The sequence below is a fragment of the Psittacula echo genome, assembly GCF_963264785.1.
Source record: "Psittacula echo genome assembly, chromosome: 2".
Classification (NCBI taxonomy): Eukaryota; Metazoa; Chordata; class Aves; order Psittaciformes; family Psittacidae; genus Psittacula; species Psittacula echo.
In genome coordinates, this window is record NC_137737.1 from 67481785 (window position 1) to 67501088 (window position 19304).

The 19304-nt window shown below is 38.7% G+C and overlaps 1 protein-coding gene across 1 annotated transcript in view; it reads left to right on the forward strand.

Moving 5' to 3' along the window:
- Positions 1 to 19304, forward strand: part of CAP2 (cyclase associated actin cytoskeleton regulatory protein 2) — a gene marked incomplete at both ends in the record, with an annotated part of 54946 nt that overhangs the window by 12789 nt on the left and 22853 nt on the right. The window contains 2 exons of the mRNA XM_080611115.1: positions 6784 to 6861; positions 18984 to 19127. Of these exons, the coding sequence (XP_080467241.1) occupies positions 6784 to 6861; positions 18984 to 19127 (222 nt within the window). The remainder of the gene's footprint in view (positions 1 to 6783; positions 6862 to 18983; positions 19128 to 19304) is intronic.

The following is a 19304-nucleotide window of genomic DNA, read 5'->3' on the forward strand; positions in this document are numbered from 1 at the left end:
ACTTCTGTAAATGCTGTGCAGGTTGGCATGCTTGCTATTGACTCTCCCTAATACTGAATCCAGTAAATTTGCAACTTTATCATGGTACAACCTTTAACATGTGATGCAGAGGATATTCCTGTAATGTCATTAGTTAATTAATTCCCCCTGGAAAATTGCACAATTTTCTGAGTTGTCATTCATTTACAGTATAAGCCTTTCACCTCAACAGTTCCAGGGACAAATTGAAGGCACGTGGAAAACAGCTGATCACTATGCTGGGTTTTTTTCATACCCTAAATATTATAAAATATACTATGACAGTCTTTGGTTATTAGCAGTGCCAACCAATAATGGTGGTCTAGTATAGATTTTAAAGATGCATCCTCTGCATTGCAGAAAAGCCATTTGTTTTTATGATGTTTTATGCCTGTTCTCAAAACATTTGGCTGTTTTTATCAGCTGTTTGTTGCTATGATTATCACCAATTGCATATTATAAAGGCAGAACATGGCAGCACTAATTCCACCAAGCTGACAATCAATTTTGGGGATGTCCAGTCTATAGATAAGCACCAGGGACTAGAAGATCACGTGCTGCAATGTGCCAATAGCATCTTTTAATTCACTGATGTAGAGGCCATTAAATGTAGATCCATGACTGTATGCTGTGCAATGGCACAGCTTTGAAATCGCCAGCAGATGATTGACTCTCTGCAGAAGCCAGCAGTCTGCAATGACAAAACCTGAATCATTGAACATTTCCAAAGCTTCAGAAAAGAAAGATATTGAAAACAAAACAAACCAAAACCCTTTCGTCTATAAATAGACCACATCTTCAGTTATTTGTGAACTACTGAGTTTTGCACACAATTCTTGGTATTTTTCTATGCTGAATCTTCTGGAATCCCTATCAATACACCACACCTGGGTTTGGAACTTCCATGTCAAAGGTGAACAGAGATCAATAGAGTTGCAGATATTTGGTCGTTGTAAAAGAGGTTCATGAAGAATTTGTCAATCTGGAAGACACAAAAGAAGCCTGAGCTTTGGGAGAGCTCTGGACTTGCTCTTCTTCTCTAGTAGGTGGAGATGTTTCGTGAGAATACAATCTCCTGCTTCTCCATTTAGCAGTAATCAGTAGCTAAAATGGCCCTGCAAACAAATATTTGTATCTGTTTGAAACTGTGACAGATGAACAAAATAACTGACTGCTTCTGCTAAGATTAATGATTAACTATATAACAAAGCTGACATTTAAATAGTATTCATTAGGTTTTAAAGTTAATGATCCCTTGAGATGTATTAGAACAATTCATGTCACTCAAAACTGGGAGAACTGAGAGGAAATTCTGGAACACTGGGGCAAATCTTATTGGAGCAAAAGAATGCAGAAAATTCTTTATCCAAGGTAGTAATTTTGTAATTAATGTGAAAACAATAATCATGGCTTTAAATACTCCTTTATTCCAGTACATCTGTACAGTTCGTGTATCCTACAGAGAAAGAAAATGTCTGTAACAATCTACCCCAAACAATTCAGTCCATGTCTTATGTCATTAGCACTGAAAGATCTGTAAGACCAATATTGTTTGAGCTCAACCAGAGGTAAGAGCTCTGAGTGGTTTAACAGTCAGTTAAGCTTACTAAAAGATTAAGTTAATGAACCTAGATACAGATGCTACTCTGAAACAACAAATAAGTAATACTGGCTAGCACTGTGCTCAGTTACATGTGCACAGTGTTTAATACACTGGCAGATATAAACAGCTAGAGAGACTAGCACTGATATAACCTTAGATTGGTCCTGGACAAGCAGTAGCAATGCTGAGAAATTTTAGCAGAAATTCCCTAATATAGACATAGGCATGGAGGCTGGAAAACACTAAAAAAAAACACTAGTAGAGGACAGCTGATTGGTGGTAGTTAAATGCATCTGTCTGAAAATAGAAAAGAAAATATCTGGGGTTGTGTCTGGCTCCATCAAAATCAATGGCAGATCTCGCATTGACTTAAATTTTGACTAGAATTTCAACCCTGTTTTCTGCATGGACCAGTAGGAAAAAGGTGACTTTTTTTTTTCCCTTCCCTTTCCAATATAAGAAGTGCTCTGTTTGGACAACAGCCACTGACTCTTCAGCATTTGGCCCAGTTTTAAAAAAATCTCTATCAGCCAATTAGCTGTACAAAATAAATACTGTCTCTCCGGCTGGCCTGGATAGTTTCTATGGCAGCTCCATACTTAATCTAAACTCTATTCTTTTTCCATTTCTTGCTTCTCCCTTCAAGCCACCAGCCACTTCACCACTTCACATTGAAGAGGCTCTTGGAAGCAGAATGTAAAAGGCAAACTGTTTCTCTTCCTCTTGCAGTACCTTCAATTTTAGAGAAAGACTGGGGTCTTTGCTCATAACAGTGAAGTTCCATCTGTAGTTGTTACTTGCTGCCAGTCATTGTGTCTTTCGCTAGACCCAAAGGACCCAAAATCATTTCTGCAGAAACTGTGATTAGAACTCTTCACTACTTAATCCCAATTCTTTTCCGTCATGTCCTCTTCACTATTTGGTTTACGAATAAAGTCATTATGTGTATTTTAGAAATCCAAAATGTATATAGATCTGTATTTTGATTTGCAAATTATCACTGTTAATGTTAGCATTACATTTATATAATGTTAGTATATATGTGAAGATGTGTGTTATTCTTCAACAACAGAATCCAGTGGATTCTAATATTTACATTATGCTTTTCAGTGGTATGACTCTGAGGAACTATGTTATTTAGTAACGTTTGACAAATTTAGTATTTTCAGGTCAATATGGTAATTTTCTTGACTAAATTTAATGAGGAAATCCTTTATTCATTTCTCTTCTATTTAGTTCTTTTTTTTTTTTTTTGAAAGACTGAATTTACTTGTAACTTGAGATCTGAATGCATGTGACTTGTTTCCTCTTGTAGTTTGCCAAACTGTTGTCACCTAAATAACATTTGTATTTATTAGTGCTTGGATACCAGTGTGATGGGTAACTTAGACTGAATAAAACATTTAAAATGAGAAGGAGACAGATCTTAAAATCACATCTGCTATGGAGAACTGAACTTTGCCAAAGCAAACTTTAAGCTTCAGTTTCAGTACATCTGTGTCTACTCAGCCTGAAGCAGTGCAAGTTCAGGTGGAATCTACACTCACTACTTCAAACAGGTCAGAAGCATGATCACCATTAGACATCTCTTATAGGGCCTGTAGCAATTTTTCAAGCAATGGCTTCTGGAAAATATTAGTAGTTGGCATTGTGACAGAGAAAGTTAAACCAGTTGCTATTAAAAGGATGATTCTAAGTATGTATGATTCCTACATTAACTTCGGTAGGCTTAACTGTAAAGAGGCCTGTCTTTACTGTTACTGCAAGGGCAACAGAGAGGTCACTCACTGTAGGTCAGCCACAGGTTTCAACAGGCATGGAATTCAACTGACATTGCATACATGTCAGACTTCAGCTCTTCCAACCATATCAGTCACCTAACTCAGCTCTCAAACATATCTGAGGTAAAGGTTTGAGACACCTTATTCCACACTTTACTGATGAGGAAACTGAGGTGGTGAATGGAATGCCACACAGTCCTGGCATTCAGTTCTACAATCACAGCAGACTCCTCCAGCCCCTGAAACAAACTGCTAAAAGCAAAGTAGGAAATTATTTGAGGAACTTGCTTCCTTCAAATATTCACCTTAGCTCTCTGATGATTGCTATGTCCATAGATAGTCCCAAGAATGCCAAAAGGATGACCCAAGTTGAAAATTACTGTTATTTCAAAATATGCCCATTTCTGTCTGCAGATAGATGTGTACAAGTTTGTGGTCTAGTCTACTCCAATAAATTTAATCATGATAACCATGCATTTTTGACACTTGGGCTTCATGACTATCATTCATTATAACTGAAAGAGTTTCAGCTGATTTATTCTGTGGCAGTCTTTTGCCTGAGCCACACAGCTGTTGAGAAAAATCCCCCTGGTCCATTTTCACTCATTAGTCTTCCACTGGATGTGATGGTCTAATGAAAGAGTTATCTGCCTATAAAAGATAGTGCTGTCTGCTTAGTCACACAGGCTGCCTGCTAAATAGAAGGAGGTAGCAATGAAGTGTCACATTTCAAAGACTACAGGAGAGAACTGGAATGGTAATAGACTGAACTAATGCATTCTTAATGAGAGGAGGCTCGTCTATTACTTTACTGGGATGCATGGAAAGAAGTCCTGAATGCTCAGAAACAGTAAAACTCAGCCATTTTTAATGCTTTTGGGGAAAAAAGGAAGAAACTGTGGCAGAAGTCTTAACAAATTTCTGCTTGTAAAATGCAAAAACTTTTTAGCATGATCCTTTGCTTAAGATTTAAATTCAGAGGTGAAAGATGCAAGTTCTCTGATCTCTACACACTAAAAGCTTTTTGGGCTAAATAAATTCTGGGCATACAGCACAAGCGTTGCAGCCAATATCTAATCCACTGAGCACTGAATGTTTCCAGCATCCTATAAATATAGGATAATAAGAAAATGTAAAAAGCCACACTTTTGACACATTGTCCTTGTCTAAGAAACTGAAAACTCTAAACAATCCCCAAAAGTAATGATTTTAACCACAGGTAGTCCCATTGTAATCTCTCCCATTTTTAATTTTCCTGTGTGTAATCACTCATTTCAAATCCATTCTAAATGTGCCGAAGTCAAACTAATAGCCATAAAATCTCAACGTACTTTTTCCACCTTTTCTTGGGTGTATTTGCATACTTCTGTCATCTGCTACTGTCTCCAAATGATACACATTTAAAATCTTTTCTACTTGTGCTTCCATCTGCCAGCATCTTCGGTACTGTAGAATGAAATACTATGGACCCAATTATTTTGTTACTCTAAGCTACATGAATTTGACTTCCATATAAAGATGTAATTCCCATTGATTTATCATCATTCTCTTTAGCCATCCTTTCAGTATCTTTATGTACATCAAATTACTTGAAATTACGGAAAAGCATTTATCCAACAACAAGTAAGCTATACATCAAGAAGAATGCAGGCATGCCCAGCTTACCCTTCAGGTCACTGCCATGGTCTCACTTCATCAGTTTATTTCCTTATTGTTCCAGTAGCTTAAAAAAAAAAAAAAAAAAAAAAGGCTTTGTTTTACTTTTCTAAGCAAGGTACACGTCAACAAGGCCTCTACCCATCATTCCTTTGCTTCTGGATTTTATAAGGCCTGAGAAAAAAGTTCTTGCTAATCAAGGCCTCTTTTCACTCTTTGGGGGTTTCATAATTATTCTTAGTATCTTGCTTTAGTTCTTTATTCATTAGGAGACTGCAGCCCTTTCCTACAATTCCTCCCTTCTGCCCAGCAAGCATAGATTATTTCCAAAAACACTAAACTTAAAATAGCAGACTTTGTTGTTCTATGAATTTCTCTACCAAAAAGTCCATCTTCTGAAATGCTGAAGAACATCTAAACCTTGCTGTTATTTATGTCTGTGTCTGGAAGATTTGAGTTTCCTATGCTCATATAATTTTTCCCTTATTATTTATTTCTTCATTTATAGAGATGATTACCCTCTTCCAAATCTTAGCCTGTCAGACCATAATATCCTCTTCTCTCCAAACGCTGTCCAAGTTGGGCCTCTTTTAACATCTTCCTTGCAGTGATTTTCATCCTAACAAACAGGTTATCTTTTATTCATGCCATCACATTTTAAGATGAATAAATATAATTTGGCTGTTTTACTTTGCTACAACTTCAAATTTGCTGACTTTTATGTATTTTAAGTTGCATCCACATAGGCCTGTATATAAAATTTCCTTTTTTCTTTTTAGATTGAAGAAACCCCAAGGAAAACATCATGAGCTTTTCCAGCCTTTCACAAAATTATTATAAATGCACCCATTCATATTAGATTAACTTAACAGCATTTTGTTTGGGTTGGGGTTTATTTAGCAATATACACCAGCTATGAATAGTACTTTTCTATTCCAGTAATGCTTTCTCCTAGTCACTACTCATCCACCTGAATGAGGTATAGGTGATACTGAAACAGCAATTAGATTCTAACCAATGTGCATCATGTACAGAAAACGTGTAGTGTTCAGAAAAACCCCAAAAGGCCACAGATTTGAACAGTAAGGAGCACCTGTAAGTATAGAGATTTACCTCCCCTCCACACTGTTAGCATGTAAACATGTTGTCACATGCAGCTTTAACCCAAATTATAGAGTTCTGTGGGGGAAAATTGTACAAAAACCTTCACCTACCATCTCTCATAGCCATTAGTCTTAGAGTGTGCTGACAGAGGACAGGCAAGAAATGAATTACAGCATAGTCCCTCAGCAAATACATCAAGCTCAACTCTTCTTAAACTTCCCTGCAGCCTAAGTTACAGTTCAACAGATAGTTTGCAGGTTGCCGTTCTTGACAGTAATAAATTGATACCATGCGCTCAAGCATGAACACCACCATTAAAATGCTGAGACATTTTCTGTTAAAATTAAGTTCTGCGACTGATCTTATAAATGATAACCAAAAGACTGCATATCAGCTAATTTGATTTCCTATCTGAAGAAGATAGGGAACTTAACCTTAGATTTCAAAAAAAATTTATAGCTAAGCCAGTACTGTAGTACATTTTTTCCAGTCAGTGTTGCTATGATTTAGATGAGAAGCAGCAAGAAAGATTTGAGCTGTCACACTTGACTTTGAGCTGCCAAGAAGAGGTATTGGAGGTTACAGGCTAAGCTTTAATTTATATTCCTCCTTTTGTTACAGGCAGAGATGGTACGTGCTGCTTTCCAAGCACAGAGATCTTTCCTGGTATTAGCATCCCAATGTCAAGAGCCTCAAGAGGTAAGAAAAGTGACCTAGAGTTGCAAGAGGCAATGTATTAAAAAGGCTGTGCTCCTATATGTTATCAATCCCTGCGTTTGCTTTTATTTGTTACTTTATTTATGCGGTGCACTTAGAGGCTTGCTTTCAGTTTTATTACCATGGTGCTGTAATAATGAGAAAGCCATGGTGCAGAGTTAAGAACCTTTTCTGCACCAATACACATAAGATCATTGAAGAAACCATAGGAGGTTTCCACTTCACAGCTGTAAGTGGGATCAGTGTTTCCCTGGAAGCTGGAAATGCCATGGAATAGAACAGCTTTTTGCTAGCCCCCCCCCCCCGGATGCTATATGACAGACTTTGAAGTCAGGGGGTAAGCTAGTGAGAGGAAAATCAATACTGGCCCATAGACTCAGTATTCTCCAAGCTGAGGTCTAGGTTAGGACAGTTCTGGAAGGAAGGCAAAGCATATTGCCAACAAAATGAAAAAACAATTTATATCAAGTTGATTTATATACTTATTTTAGTGTCGACTATTTAAATCCTCCCCGAGAAAACTCAGGAAAGCTGTGGAACTGTTATGAAATCTCATTTATAGTTTCTAGAGGGCACAAGGTTTTGACCAGTAGCACTGTATCATTCCTGCGAATAGCAATTATGTAGCCCTTCTGTGGGACCATCCTTGAAACCTTCCTTTCTGGAGTGTGAAGAGAGTGAAGACTTCTGTTGGCAGTGTTTCTCTGGAAGCTGGAAATGCCATGGAATAGAACAGCTTTTTGCTAGCCCCCCCGGATGCTATATGGCCTTCAGTTGTGTCTTTTTCCACTAGCTCCTCACTCCATAGTGCATGAAACTGTATTTTCAAATCAGAACTCTCAGCAACTGGTATAAATTAATTTTGCTGTAACTATTGTTCTTAGAGACACAAATTAAAAGATTTTCTAATCAGCATGCTTGAATGGCAAAGATACTCAAGGAAAAAAAAAAAAAAAGCCACAGATATTCCAGGCAAGACTTTAGATTTATAGAGCTCCAAGCAAGAAGGGATCAGTTGTTTTTCCAGCTGTCCCTGATCTCAGAGAGTAAAAGTGGGTCACAACTCATGGAGAATAGGCAAAATTCCCATTCGTACAGGCCTCAGGCAGTCATTTATATTGTCTGCAAATACAATTGCACCCAGTGGCCCACAAAACTCTTTATGCTCCTAGGTAAAATATTCCCCAATGAACAGTTTCTAATGACACACAATGTAATGTGAAGTTCTGAAGTATTGGTATTGTCTGAGCTCTGGTAAGAGTAGAAACTGTGACTCAGCTTGGCCTCCTGTGCTGATGTGCTATCGGTATGATTTTCTCTGCTTTTCAAGTGAGAATGGCAATGGCTTCTCCCCACTTTCACCCTTACAACTTTCTGATCTCAAGTCAAGGCTTTGAGATTTTTTGAACTGTCAAGTTCAGAAACTTTCATTTAAAAATGGCAACAAAACAAACAAACAAAAATATGTAGAAAGAGTTTCTCCAGGAATCCAGAATGACAGTTATGGAAGCATTAAGAAAAGCAATACATAATAAAAACCTTGGCTATGTGTATCCATACATCTTAGTTGCATGTTACCAGGCTTGCATAGATTTCTGCAACTTGTTAAAGGCAAGAAAGTATACTTTTATCATTTAACTATCTTTTAGCACTGAGGAAGTGCCACATGACACATGTGTACACATCATTCCATAGTTAAAATACCAGGAGTATTAAAGAGTAAAGTTTCTTTCTCACTAAGGACAAACCCAGTCCAGTTACTTAACTTTTGTTAAAATAAAGACTGCTAGGTACACATTTTTTATAGGCAAACATATGTTGTTATTCATTCCTGTTCTCTTCTTTCCATATATTTTTTGCACAGGTACATTCAGCTATACTATAGACAAACTTAAAAATAATTGAACGCTGCCTATTTTGTGCAACTTGAGCAGTATTTTCCACTGCAGAAAGTGATAGTTCCAGGCACTAGGCTTTTTATGTCTCCATAGTAGTGGGGACAAAAGCCCTACTGTAAAGCCATATTGGTTAACCATTTTGAAAAAGCTGGTTATCATCAGCTAACGCAGAAGAAGGAAAAAGCAGGGGTCCTTCCCCTCACCCACAGGACCTTGTTGACGTGATGTCATCTAGGTTCTGGTTGTATTTATAGCCTAGAGCCATGGAGTCAGTGTGGAATCCAAACAGGAAAGCTAATCATTAGTGTACCAGAATGCACAGGGTAGAGAAAAGCAAATGAAGATGACAGCATATCTATAAATGCAAGAGAAAAGAGAGTAATTCTGTCATTCAGCAGTCTAGACTGTTTGCTTTATAATGTAAAGCTGTGAATGAGCCAGCGAGTTGCGATTATGGCATAGTAGCTTTGTAGACATTCAGAGACAGCGGTGTGGAGACTGAGGGGATTTACTGAGTTCCTGTCATGTTGGGATGTCATACATGGTGCCTTTAAAAAAAAGAAGAGGGAGGGGAAAATGCCCTGGAAAAATAAATTAGCTCAGCTCTTGCAGCTTACAAGCTAATGAATAAGGAATTCAAACAAAAAGAAAGCTCCTACATGTATAATAATCCTTAGATTTTTTTTTGTGCTCAGCAAAGAGAGAAATGTATCTCGTACAAAAGCAGTACTTTCTCCCCTCTATGAAAATGTTGAAGCCCTAGTATTCATTTAGCTCTTTAACTCCTGCTATGAGTCACTAGCAAACATTTTCAAACAGTTAAGCTTGCTGAAGTTGCTTTGGCAGAGCTTTGCTTCTTGTTAATAATGTTGATATTTTTTCATTTGGAATCTGTTGCAGTGCACAGCCTTGTATTATCTGTATATGTGAAAATAGTAGGAGCTGAGAAGGTAATTCCAGCTGGCATGCCAATCCAGCATCAACTGCAATAAATTACTTTGCAGACAGCATGTTCTGTTACTTTTTATGGTCATGTTCTATATTTGTATGTGCAGTGGAAGAGATCACATGACAAAACCACTGGTTGATATTCCTGTTTGTGTATGTCCCAGCTAATGACTGCTGGATACAGGCTCATTCAGCAGGATGGGATTCTTCAGTTCATCCACTTACTAAAAATCATTTTCTGACGCCAAATTTCAAACATTAAAGCCAAAAAATGTCTATTATAAATCGTTTACTAGACATAGATAGTACAGAGAAGACGGAGAAGGGAAATAAATTAGGATATTGCTGTATTCTGTGAGAAGTTGTTTAAAAAGTGTTTTGAGACCATACATTTACAAGTTGCTTGAGCAATTGAGAGCATGGATTTTAACACAAACTTTCACAAAACTTTATTCCACATACTCTAAGCCACATACAGTTCTGACTGAAACATTATTTTTTTATTGAATAATAATTTTAAAAGTTATTAGTGTCCTTGAGCAAGTTTATCTGTCCAATTTATGGTCATGAATACTAATGTACGAGATCACTGCTCGTCACTGCACTGAAGTCTTTGTGAATGGTAACTTACATACTGACTTTACGGTTGTTTCATTTCACTTTAAGAGTTCAAACAATTTTGAGAGTTGCTTGAGGGTGTGAGTGATCCATTGTTCCCATAATAGGAACCAGTTAATGAGATAAGTTTTTCTGTGAATCAAGATAAACATATCCAGATGAGCACACTTGTGGTAAGAAGTCCTACAGATTTAAATGACAGAGGCAATTCAGACTATAAATGAGTATGCAATTTCTTATTAAAAAATAATGCTGAGTTCATATGACCGCCAGAGTTTATGGGTTTAATTACTAACACTGTGCAGACAAACATTCCAACTAAATACCTATCTTAAACATAGAGATTCAACACACAGGTGGGAGGAATGGGGTGGAAGAAAGTGAGAGGTAAAGGAGAGCTTTCCCTTTTTTTCCCGGAAAAGGGGGAAAAAAACCCCACTGAAACCCAGGAAACTGCATTTGAAGTTAGAGTTTGAGCCATAAGAGCAAATCCTAAGGCTTTTAATTTTTTATAGCCAAGCAAAAAATCTGTTGTAGGGTAGAACAGTTGTGGCAATTTCCTTGAACAAAGGATTCATTCTCAGAATTTCTATATAGAAATCAAAGATGAAGATTTACAGTTCCCTGCTCTCTGTCAGTGTAAGATGGTTAATTTTTTTTCTCCTTTCTACTACAGGACTCCTGACACTTCTTATTCTGCATCCTAGCAGCATTTTTGTTCTAACTACCTCATGTCATTCCATTTCCCACTACTTTTCCTCATATTTACTGGGATCACCTGTACTGTTTTCCAGAAATATGAAGAGCAGGATACTTCTCAGATTGCTGATTTATTACTTACTTAAGCAAAAGAGTTTGAGCCAATTTTTGTTGCCATTCTACTCATTGACTGCTGCAAACCTGCACCTCTGTATCTAGAAATAGCTTAAGGAAGAATTTGGTCCAGTCCTTTTAAGGTCCTCAGGTCTTACAGAAGGTGTCAAGAGTGACATGGTCAGAGCCTGAGAGCCCTGAGCTCCAAAGCAAGCCCCTTCCCCCTCCTTTTCTCTGAAATCTTGCCAAACCGTTAACATATTTCTGTTATCAGCAAGCCTACAACTGCATACAACATGTGGTCACAGACACAGCGATGGACCAACTGACATTTTTCAGTTGCTAGCCTGCTGCTTTACAGTGTTCACAGGCTCATTTTTGGATATTGTTGCAAACTCAGTTTCGGGTCCAGACAGCCCCCTGACACCTGTTATCTCACAGTTCTGTCTCAAAGGCACTCAGCTGCATTTAACCAACCTGAAGTTCATGATATTTTCTGATCACAGAATCATAGAATCATTTAGGTTGGAAAAGACCTGTAAGATCATCAAGTCCAACCATAAACTTAACACTGCCAAGTCCACCACTAAACCATGTCATACAAATCTCTCCAGGGATGGTGACTCAACCACTTCCCTGGGCAGCCTGTTCCAATGTTTGACAACCCTTTTGATGAAGGAATTTTTCCTAATATCCAGTCTAAACCTCCCCTGGTGCAACTTGAAGCCATTTCTCTCTGTTCTTTCACTTGTTACTTGGGAGAAGAGACTGACACCAGCCTCACTGCAACCTCCTTTCAGGTAGTTGTAGAGAGTGATAAGGTCCTGCATGAGCCTTCTCCAGTCTAAACAACCCCAGTTCCCTCAGCTGCTCCTCATGAGACTTGTGCTGTAAATCCTTCAAAAGCTTCATTGCCCTTCTTTGGACATGCTAAAGCACCTCAGTGTCTTTGCTATAAATCTCTGTAGGTATCCTTGTACTACTTCCCTTTCCTCACTTGTGTTTGCCAAAACCCCCAGGTCAATAGCCCCTGCAATATAAAAATAGATGCATTTGAGAGTCAGTTCTGCCCCAGGGCCAGTGCATTCAGCTGTAAGAAGGCCCAGAGATACCTAATGATCCAGGGAATACAGAAAACCGAATCTCCCAGCCTCTATGGAAGAGAAATAGAACCAGAAATGCACACTACTACATTCCTCTAGACTGGCTGACATCAACACCACCAGGCACAGACTCTCCAGCAGTTTATATTCTGTACAAGAACCGGACTCCAGTAAGCAAAGGCTCATTGCACTTCTTTACTTCAGTACATCTACACTTGTACTAAGAACAGCATCACCCCATAAGGAAGACATTATTAAAGATGGTACTCTGTATTTTGTATAGCTCCTCATCTGGGGATCCTATGGACTCTTACTGGAATTCTGCTGTGTCCTAAAATAATGTCCTAAAATCACCAGGCTAGTTTTCAATCCCTGAGGCAGCGTTCATATTCAAACTGCATGAGGTCAGATCCCACTGAGCTATGCTGATGGGACGTTCCCTTTCCCATTTTCATAGTCATTGTTTCTGCTGAACACAAATCCAAAACAGTGCACTCCTTCCTCTGTGCTACACAATTGTTCCCCAGGATTTCTGGACTGCACATCATCTTCTAAAAGGGAAAGCACTGGGGATACAGCTGACTGAAAAGCAGAGCTTTTTGGTTCACAGGTTATTTCAATTTTTGTAATTTTCCTTTGGTCTAAATCAAACCACAATTCTGAAAGTTAGCAGAGACAGTTTGTCTCTGGGGAGATCTCAGGTGAACCACATGAATGTCCAAAGCTGGAAGCCTGCACCATCTAACGTCCTTGTCCTTGGACATACCCCATGTGAAATCTGCTTGGCCTTAGCAAAGATTCGTCAGATCTCAGATGTTGTGAACAAAACAATTGTGGCACAACACCATCTTCTAACAGAGCTTAGCTACCTGGAATGCCCCAGACCTCACTGACGTGGACTATGATCACACAACAGAGATTGAAGAGTAGTAAATCAAAAGGTTGATAACAGTTCATTAGTGTAGTTGTTCTTGTTGATTAGGTGTGGGATGTTGCCTGTGTGCCTAAAGCAGAAGGACCTTTCTTCTGCTAAATATACTGCCCATGGAGAGCTGTACTGGACCGGAAAACAATACATAGAGTGTTCAAGTCCAATTAAAAACCAGCTAGAGTCGTGGCTGAAATCATTGCGTGTGATTCTGCACTGCTGTAGGCTGATGCATGCAGTTCGCATCACGCCCTGGCCACTGCTTAAAAGCTATTTGTCTTTCACTTTTCTCTCCATTTGCCCTCCCTATGAGTTTCCATTTCAAAATAAACCCACAAATGACTAAACTAGTAATCTGTGATGTGGGGTATGGTTTGGTCTTCCCTGATTTTGTTTCCAAAAGCACAAAATTGCTACAGCTAATACTGGCTGTTAGATTGAGAACTTATGTGCTATCTAAGAGGAATAAAAGCCAAATACCAATTAGGTCACTTTGGAAGCACACAAATGTGTCTGAGCTTCTGTGCTAATGAAGCTGACTAGATATTTCTGCAGATTTGTCTCTCTGGGCCGTAGTCCTACTGTTGCACAGCAGTGAGTTGAAGTGGCAGAACCTGTACTATTGACAAACAAATCAAACACTTGTTACATCACTATGTTGAAAAGCTACAGTCTAAGAAAATGAGACCAGAATAAATTAATGTGTTTGTGTAGTTAGGTAGGAGGAGACTTTTGAAGACTGAAAATATCAGAATACTAGAGGTACATGAATGTAATGATCTTAGAGAAAGATCTCACTGATGGTCTCTACTGCCAATCAGAAAATGCTTGCAAAACATTGGATTAAGGTGCAGTTGGTTACACTGCAAGTTTAAGAGTAAAACTGTGGCAGCAAATATGGAATACTTTCTGCAAGGAGATATGGAGATAGGCAGTGCTAAAAGAACAGTTTGGCAGCTGCCAACAGAAGCTGGTAGTATTGCACTTAGGAAGTAATAATGAAAAGGGAAATTATAGTTAATCTAAAACTATTTTAGTTCTAGAATCATAGCCACTCAAAGCAGAAATGCATCTTACTGGTGGTCACTGAAGCTACCCGTATCTTATTCTTATAGACACAGATGGGATTCTGCTTATCAGCTTTAACTATCAAGGCAGGCATGTTGTGCAAGTTATCTTTCTAGGCTCTCTTTACAGTAAATGGCAGAACCTCTAGAGTACATTCTTCACATCTATTAATGTCTTCTATTATCTCGTCTTCTAACATCTATTAGTAGGTAGAAAGAATTCCTCAGGGGCATCTCTTTCTTCATTTACAATGAGAAGATCAAGACTCAGCTGAGAGCAGATGCTCACCTTTTACGTTGTTAGAACTGAGTCTGGTGAATGCTATCCATTGCATCTTTCATCCCTTGAAAGGATGAAATGTGGGGTTGGACTGTACTAGGCATTTGCAGAGATAATGGCTGTGTCTGCATTACTGTTTTAATTCACAGTGGGACTATATTCTTCATTTAAATCAGCCCCATTTACTATGCTGTGATTCACATTGTAGAGAAGTCTTAGGGTATTCAAAATGGGTATCTTTCTGATGAAGTGACATGGAAGATACACTCCCAGACACCACCTAAACCGCAGTTTACAGCTAGTCCAAAATAGTCCCCAACACACACATATAGTGTGAATGTCAGTCCTCAGCACCAACTGTTTTGCTCTACAGAACCATTCGTATTAGGCTGCACTACTTGCCAACATACACAAAGACAGCTGATTCAGATCAACTCCATGTTTCAAACTTGCTTGTGAAAAATACAGCGTAAGTATGATGGAGATTTTGAACTCACAGAAGAAAAGAAGCGAAGCATAGACCCTGGAATAAAGGTTGTAGTCATGCTGTTCTGTTTGCAGCTGAGGAAAATGAAGGGGCTGCTGATGCCAAATGCTCTCAGCTTTCTTTTACTGCTCCTATGCCAAAGGTTGCCACCCCCCTAGTTAGCATAACTTAAAAGGGTATTTGTTCCCTTGCCATGGTTTTTGCATAATAGGTCAGGTTGATTTAAACAGTATAATAGTGAGGTCTGAATTGTTTTACCACCCATCAACATAAGATTTCTTCAGTAAACAACCTTACCCTCAAGCCCATGTAAAATTAGCTTAAAAATACATAAGATCTTTAAAAACTGTATTTTTATTTACCTGCTGGCTTTTGTGCCTTTGTGATTCATGCTGGCAGGTTTCTGAACAACAATGATTCTGAGAAAATACCCGTTCTCTCCAATTAAAGCTGAAGTTTTCAAGTAATCATTGGCTCAAGCAGCCAAAGTTTAAGCAAGCCACTCAGTTTAGTGTGATTTCACAGGCAAATCACAGGAATTATAACTGCCAGAAGTTTGGCCATTCTCCTGAATTAAATCGATGTGCCCCAGTCCTGTTAAACCTGTCATTTGGGGAACTTCTTATGTGAGTATTACAAAAATGAGAAGAAGAAGAAGAAAGTCTGTTTGATGCAGTCTGTTGTAATACTGGTATGCCAGGCCATTTTATGAGACTGGGCTGAGACTGTTAAGTCTCTAAAGCCAAAGCCTAAGGCAGTTCTTGTTGCTTGCTGTAACTTTCTTGGAGTGTTTTCACTAATCATTGCTGTAGTCTTACTACTCTTGATTTTGTAGTAAGAGTTGTAAGATTTGGATCAAAGCTGGCTGGTTGTTCAGGTATTAATATCTTAAAAGACCATCTGGTTTTAATAATTCATAGAAAAGGACAAAGGCGTACTGGGAGTTACTTTCGATATTTCTAAATTGTTCCACTGTTGCATTTTTAAACATTTCAGCAAAACCGATATTATAATAGGAGTGGTGTTTATACAAAGGCTCTTAAATTTTTGTTAAACAACTGTGCTGTGTCTTAAATGACAAGAAATTTTATCTAGCACATGCCAAAGGCATTCTGAAGATTTTTCCAACAGCTCTGATTCATCTCCTTGAATTCATTTTGTCTTAGAGATACACTATAGACAATAATATTATTAACAATCAGCTGTTTTAATATTCATTGCAATAAAGAGATTATTCTTGTAGAACTCTCAGCACAACTGGTTCTGCATTGTAGAGCCAAATAAGACTGATTGATTGATTACTGCCAGAATTAATGAACCTTTCTACACCCATATGCTGTATACACTATCATTCATCTGCAGTTTAATCACTAACTAGAAATTTAGAACTGATTGCAGGGAGACAGGACTCAATGAAGATATTCCTTGCAGGCTGGTATTTCTTGGTATCCAACCCTAACACAGAAACTTGAATCATGAGAAGCTTGCACAAAAACTCATGCACATTTTGTGCAGCCAGGCAGGCAGCAGCTATTGCAGAACAAGCTGAGGGCACAGCGAGGGGAAGGCAGGCTGGACTGATTTGCCCATCTCACATGAGACAGAGCTCAGCAAAGCCTCAAGCTCTTCGTGGCTCTTTCTGGTGTCATTGCAGTGCCTAATGAATGATGGCTTTGAGCCACCTTCCTTAGCAATATATGTATCACCTTTAAAGTTCCCATGGGACACTTTTTCTGTGAAATTACATAAATCCACTACATTTTTGTAAACAGTTGATTGGCTGAACAGGTTAAGTGCTGTGTTCTGAGGGATAGAAATTCTGTCTGTACCACTGATAGAAAACCCACACAAAAGTGATCAGGAGTTTTTCCAGGAGGAGTAGGAGGAGGTGTGGGTCTTATGGTACCATTCAGGAAAATGTTTGGCCCTAATTTTGCCTTCTTATCGGTAGATATCAAAGTGTTCTACAGAATAAAACAGTTCCTTGTATGGGGAAGTTGAAACACAGAAAGAGAACAGCTTTCCTGAAACCTGATGATAATTTGGTGGGAGAGCTACAAAGAGAACCCCCATTTATGGACTCCCACTTCAGTGCCCTATCCACAGAAACGTGCTGCCTCCCAGTGCTGTCTAGATATACCAGGCATCTGTCGAGCTGTATTTTTAGCCCTGATATTCTCTTTGGCTGGAACTGGGCCATGAAGATTCACAGTAAGCTAAGGACTGTAAATATCCCTTAGACTTTATGTGAGGAAAAACTGGCATAATATCAAAGCAGAACAAGCACTTTCTTAAATTTCAGTTTTGTTAACTACTGTCATACTTGAAAGATTTCCCTGGAAAATAAGAAAGAACCGACCAGCTGCAGCGTGCTGTAAACAAGCGAAAATTAGAAGGAAGAATTCTTGCAGACTTTATCGTGTTATGGCAACAAAATCAGCTTTTGAGAACTACAAACGATGGAGGTTTCAGGGCTTTTTCAGACTTAATGACTTACGCTGGTCATTAAGCCATCAACAAAACCACTTTAAGTCTCCCAGCAAGACTGTAAATATTTCTTTTCTTCCAATCCCTTTTGTTGTAGGAAAAGACCAAGTATCCCCATGCTTTACAGATGCATAGGCCTTTCTCAAAATTACATAACCACTAAAATATTTAGGCTCCATAGCTGGATTAAAATTCTTCTAAAAATGCAGATCCTCTTTTTGTCATCTTGTTCGGAGTTTTTGACCTATGTTGAGCCATAGCAGACATGCTTATTTTAAGGTAACATAAAATTCTGAAAGCTGAGGTCTTGTGGAAGGATGGAAAAAAATATCTTACAGATGACAGAGATGAAGCAGGACATCTGCGCACATCATCTGCTATGCATCATGACAGCATTAGTGCTCAAGAATATGAGGATTAGTTGTCTCCAACAAGCACTTAGTTCCATTGAATAAGTAGTCCTGAGAAAAGGTGAGAAAAAACATTCTGTTCAGTTACATCCTAAGTGATTTTTGAGTGAAGTGCCAGGGAAAATCAGAACAGTGCACTCTCTTTGGTGGGACATCATATAGGTTCTGCAGGCATCCTTTTGCAGTAAAGAATTGGACTGATTTTATAGAAACATTCTGTAGGATTGCAAGGTACAGCGGTTGTTTTGCTTGTAAACTAAAGACTCCTTGCCCCTCAGTGTGCTGTTTCTGAGTGGTGGAAGAATTCTTCCCTGTAAGTTAGTGCTCTGAATTGTTTTTTCCAGTGTGATTAGCATTCACTTTGCACAGGAAACAGGCTGCATAGCTTCTACGTTCATTCTGCTTTTCTCTTCACTCCAGATACTATTCCTTCCGCTCAGCAGTCATTCCCCTAGATACCATTCGTTTCTGTATAATGCAGGAGAATTTCCCCAATAGCTTGCAGGCAGTATGTTTCCCATGAAAACCTTCCACAGTACTTGCAGCCAAAGGAAATTAAAACATTTAAACTTACCAATAGGGAAAGCTGAAATTGGTATTGCCTTCCGTGTTTTACTTTCTTGGTCTTGTTGCCAGATGATAAGAGGCCACTTACTTAACCCACCAAGTAGTTTGTGTTTTCTACAGAAAGAACAACTTGTTAATAACTTAAAAACTCAAGCCAGTATAAAGCCTCCCAAAAAGTTCCAGGGATATCAGACAAAAAATACAAGCATTCTGCTAACTCTGAGCTATGGGATCTCTATGGGTCTTAACCTGGGCAGCATGTAAAAATGCTGCCAGTGCTGGAAAAATTTTTGCTGTAGCACATTATTAATAATTAATGTTTGTGCATTTTGCCACTGCAACCAGAGGAAGATAATTAAATTGTTACTTTAATGTAGAGAATATGCTGACCTTTCTTTCCAGCTGTTAAATCAATGGGCAGGAGGACAATGTTAAACCACAGGGTGGTTTTGGACCACCCATTGTAACAGCAGTGTTGTCTTTTCTTTTTTTCCCCAGAACGAGGTGGCAATGCTTCTCAAGCCAATATCAGAGAAGATTCAGGAAATCCAGAACTTCAGAGAAAGGAACAGAGGGAGTAAAATGTTCAACCACCTCTCAGCCGTCAGTGAAAGCATACCTGCCCTTGGGTGGATAGCAGTGGTGAGTGACACATGGGATGGTTGGAAGGGTTGTAAATGTGCTTCTGGATGGTGTTGCCCAGAATAGTTTCAAATCTTGCAGAACTCTGCAGTCTCATCTGCATAGCTCTTCAGTCTATCAAGGTGTTCTGTAATATACCTAATACATCAGGGAAAGTATCTGACTAATGTTTACTTC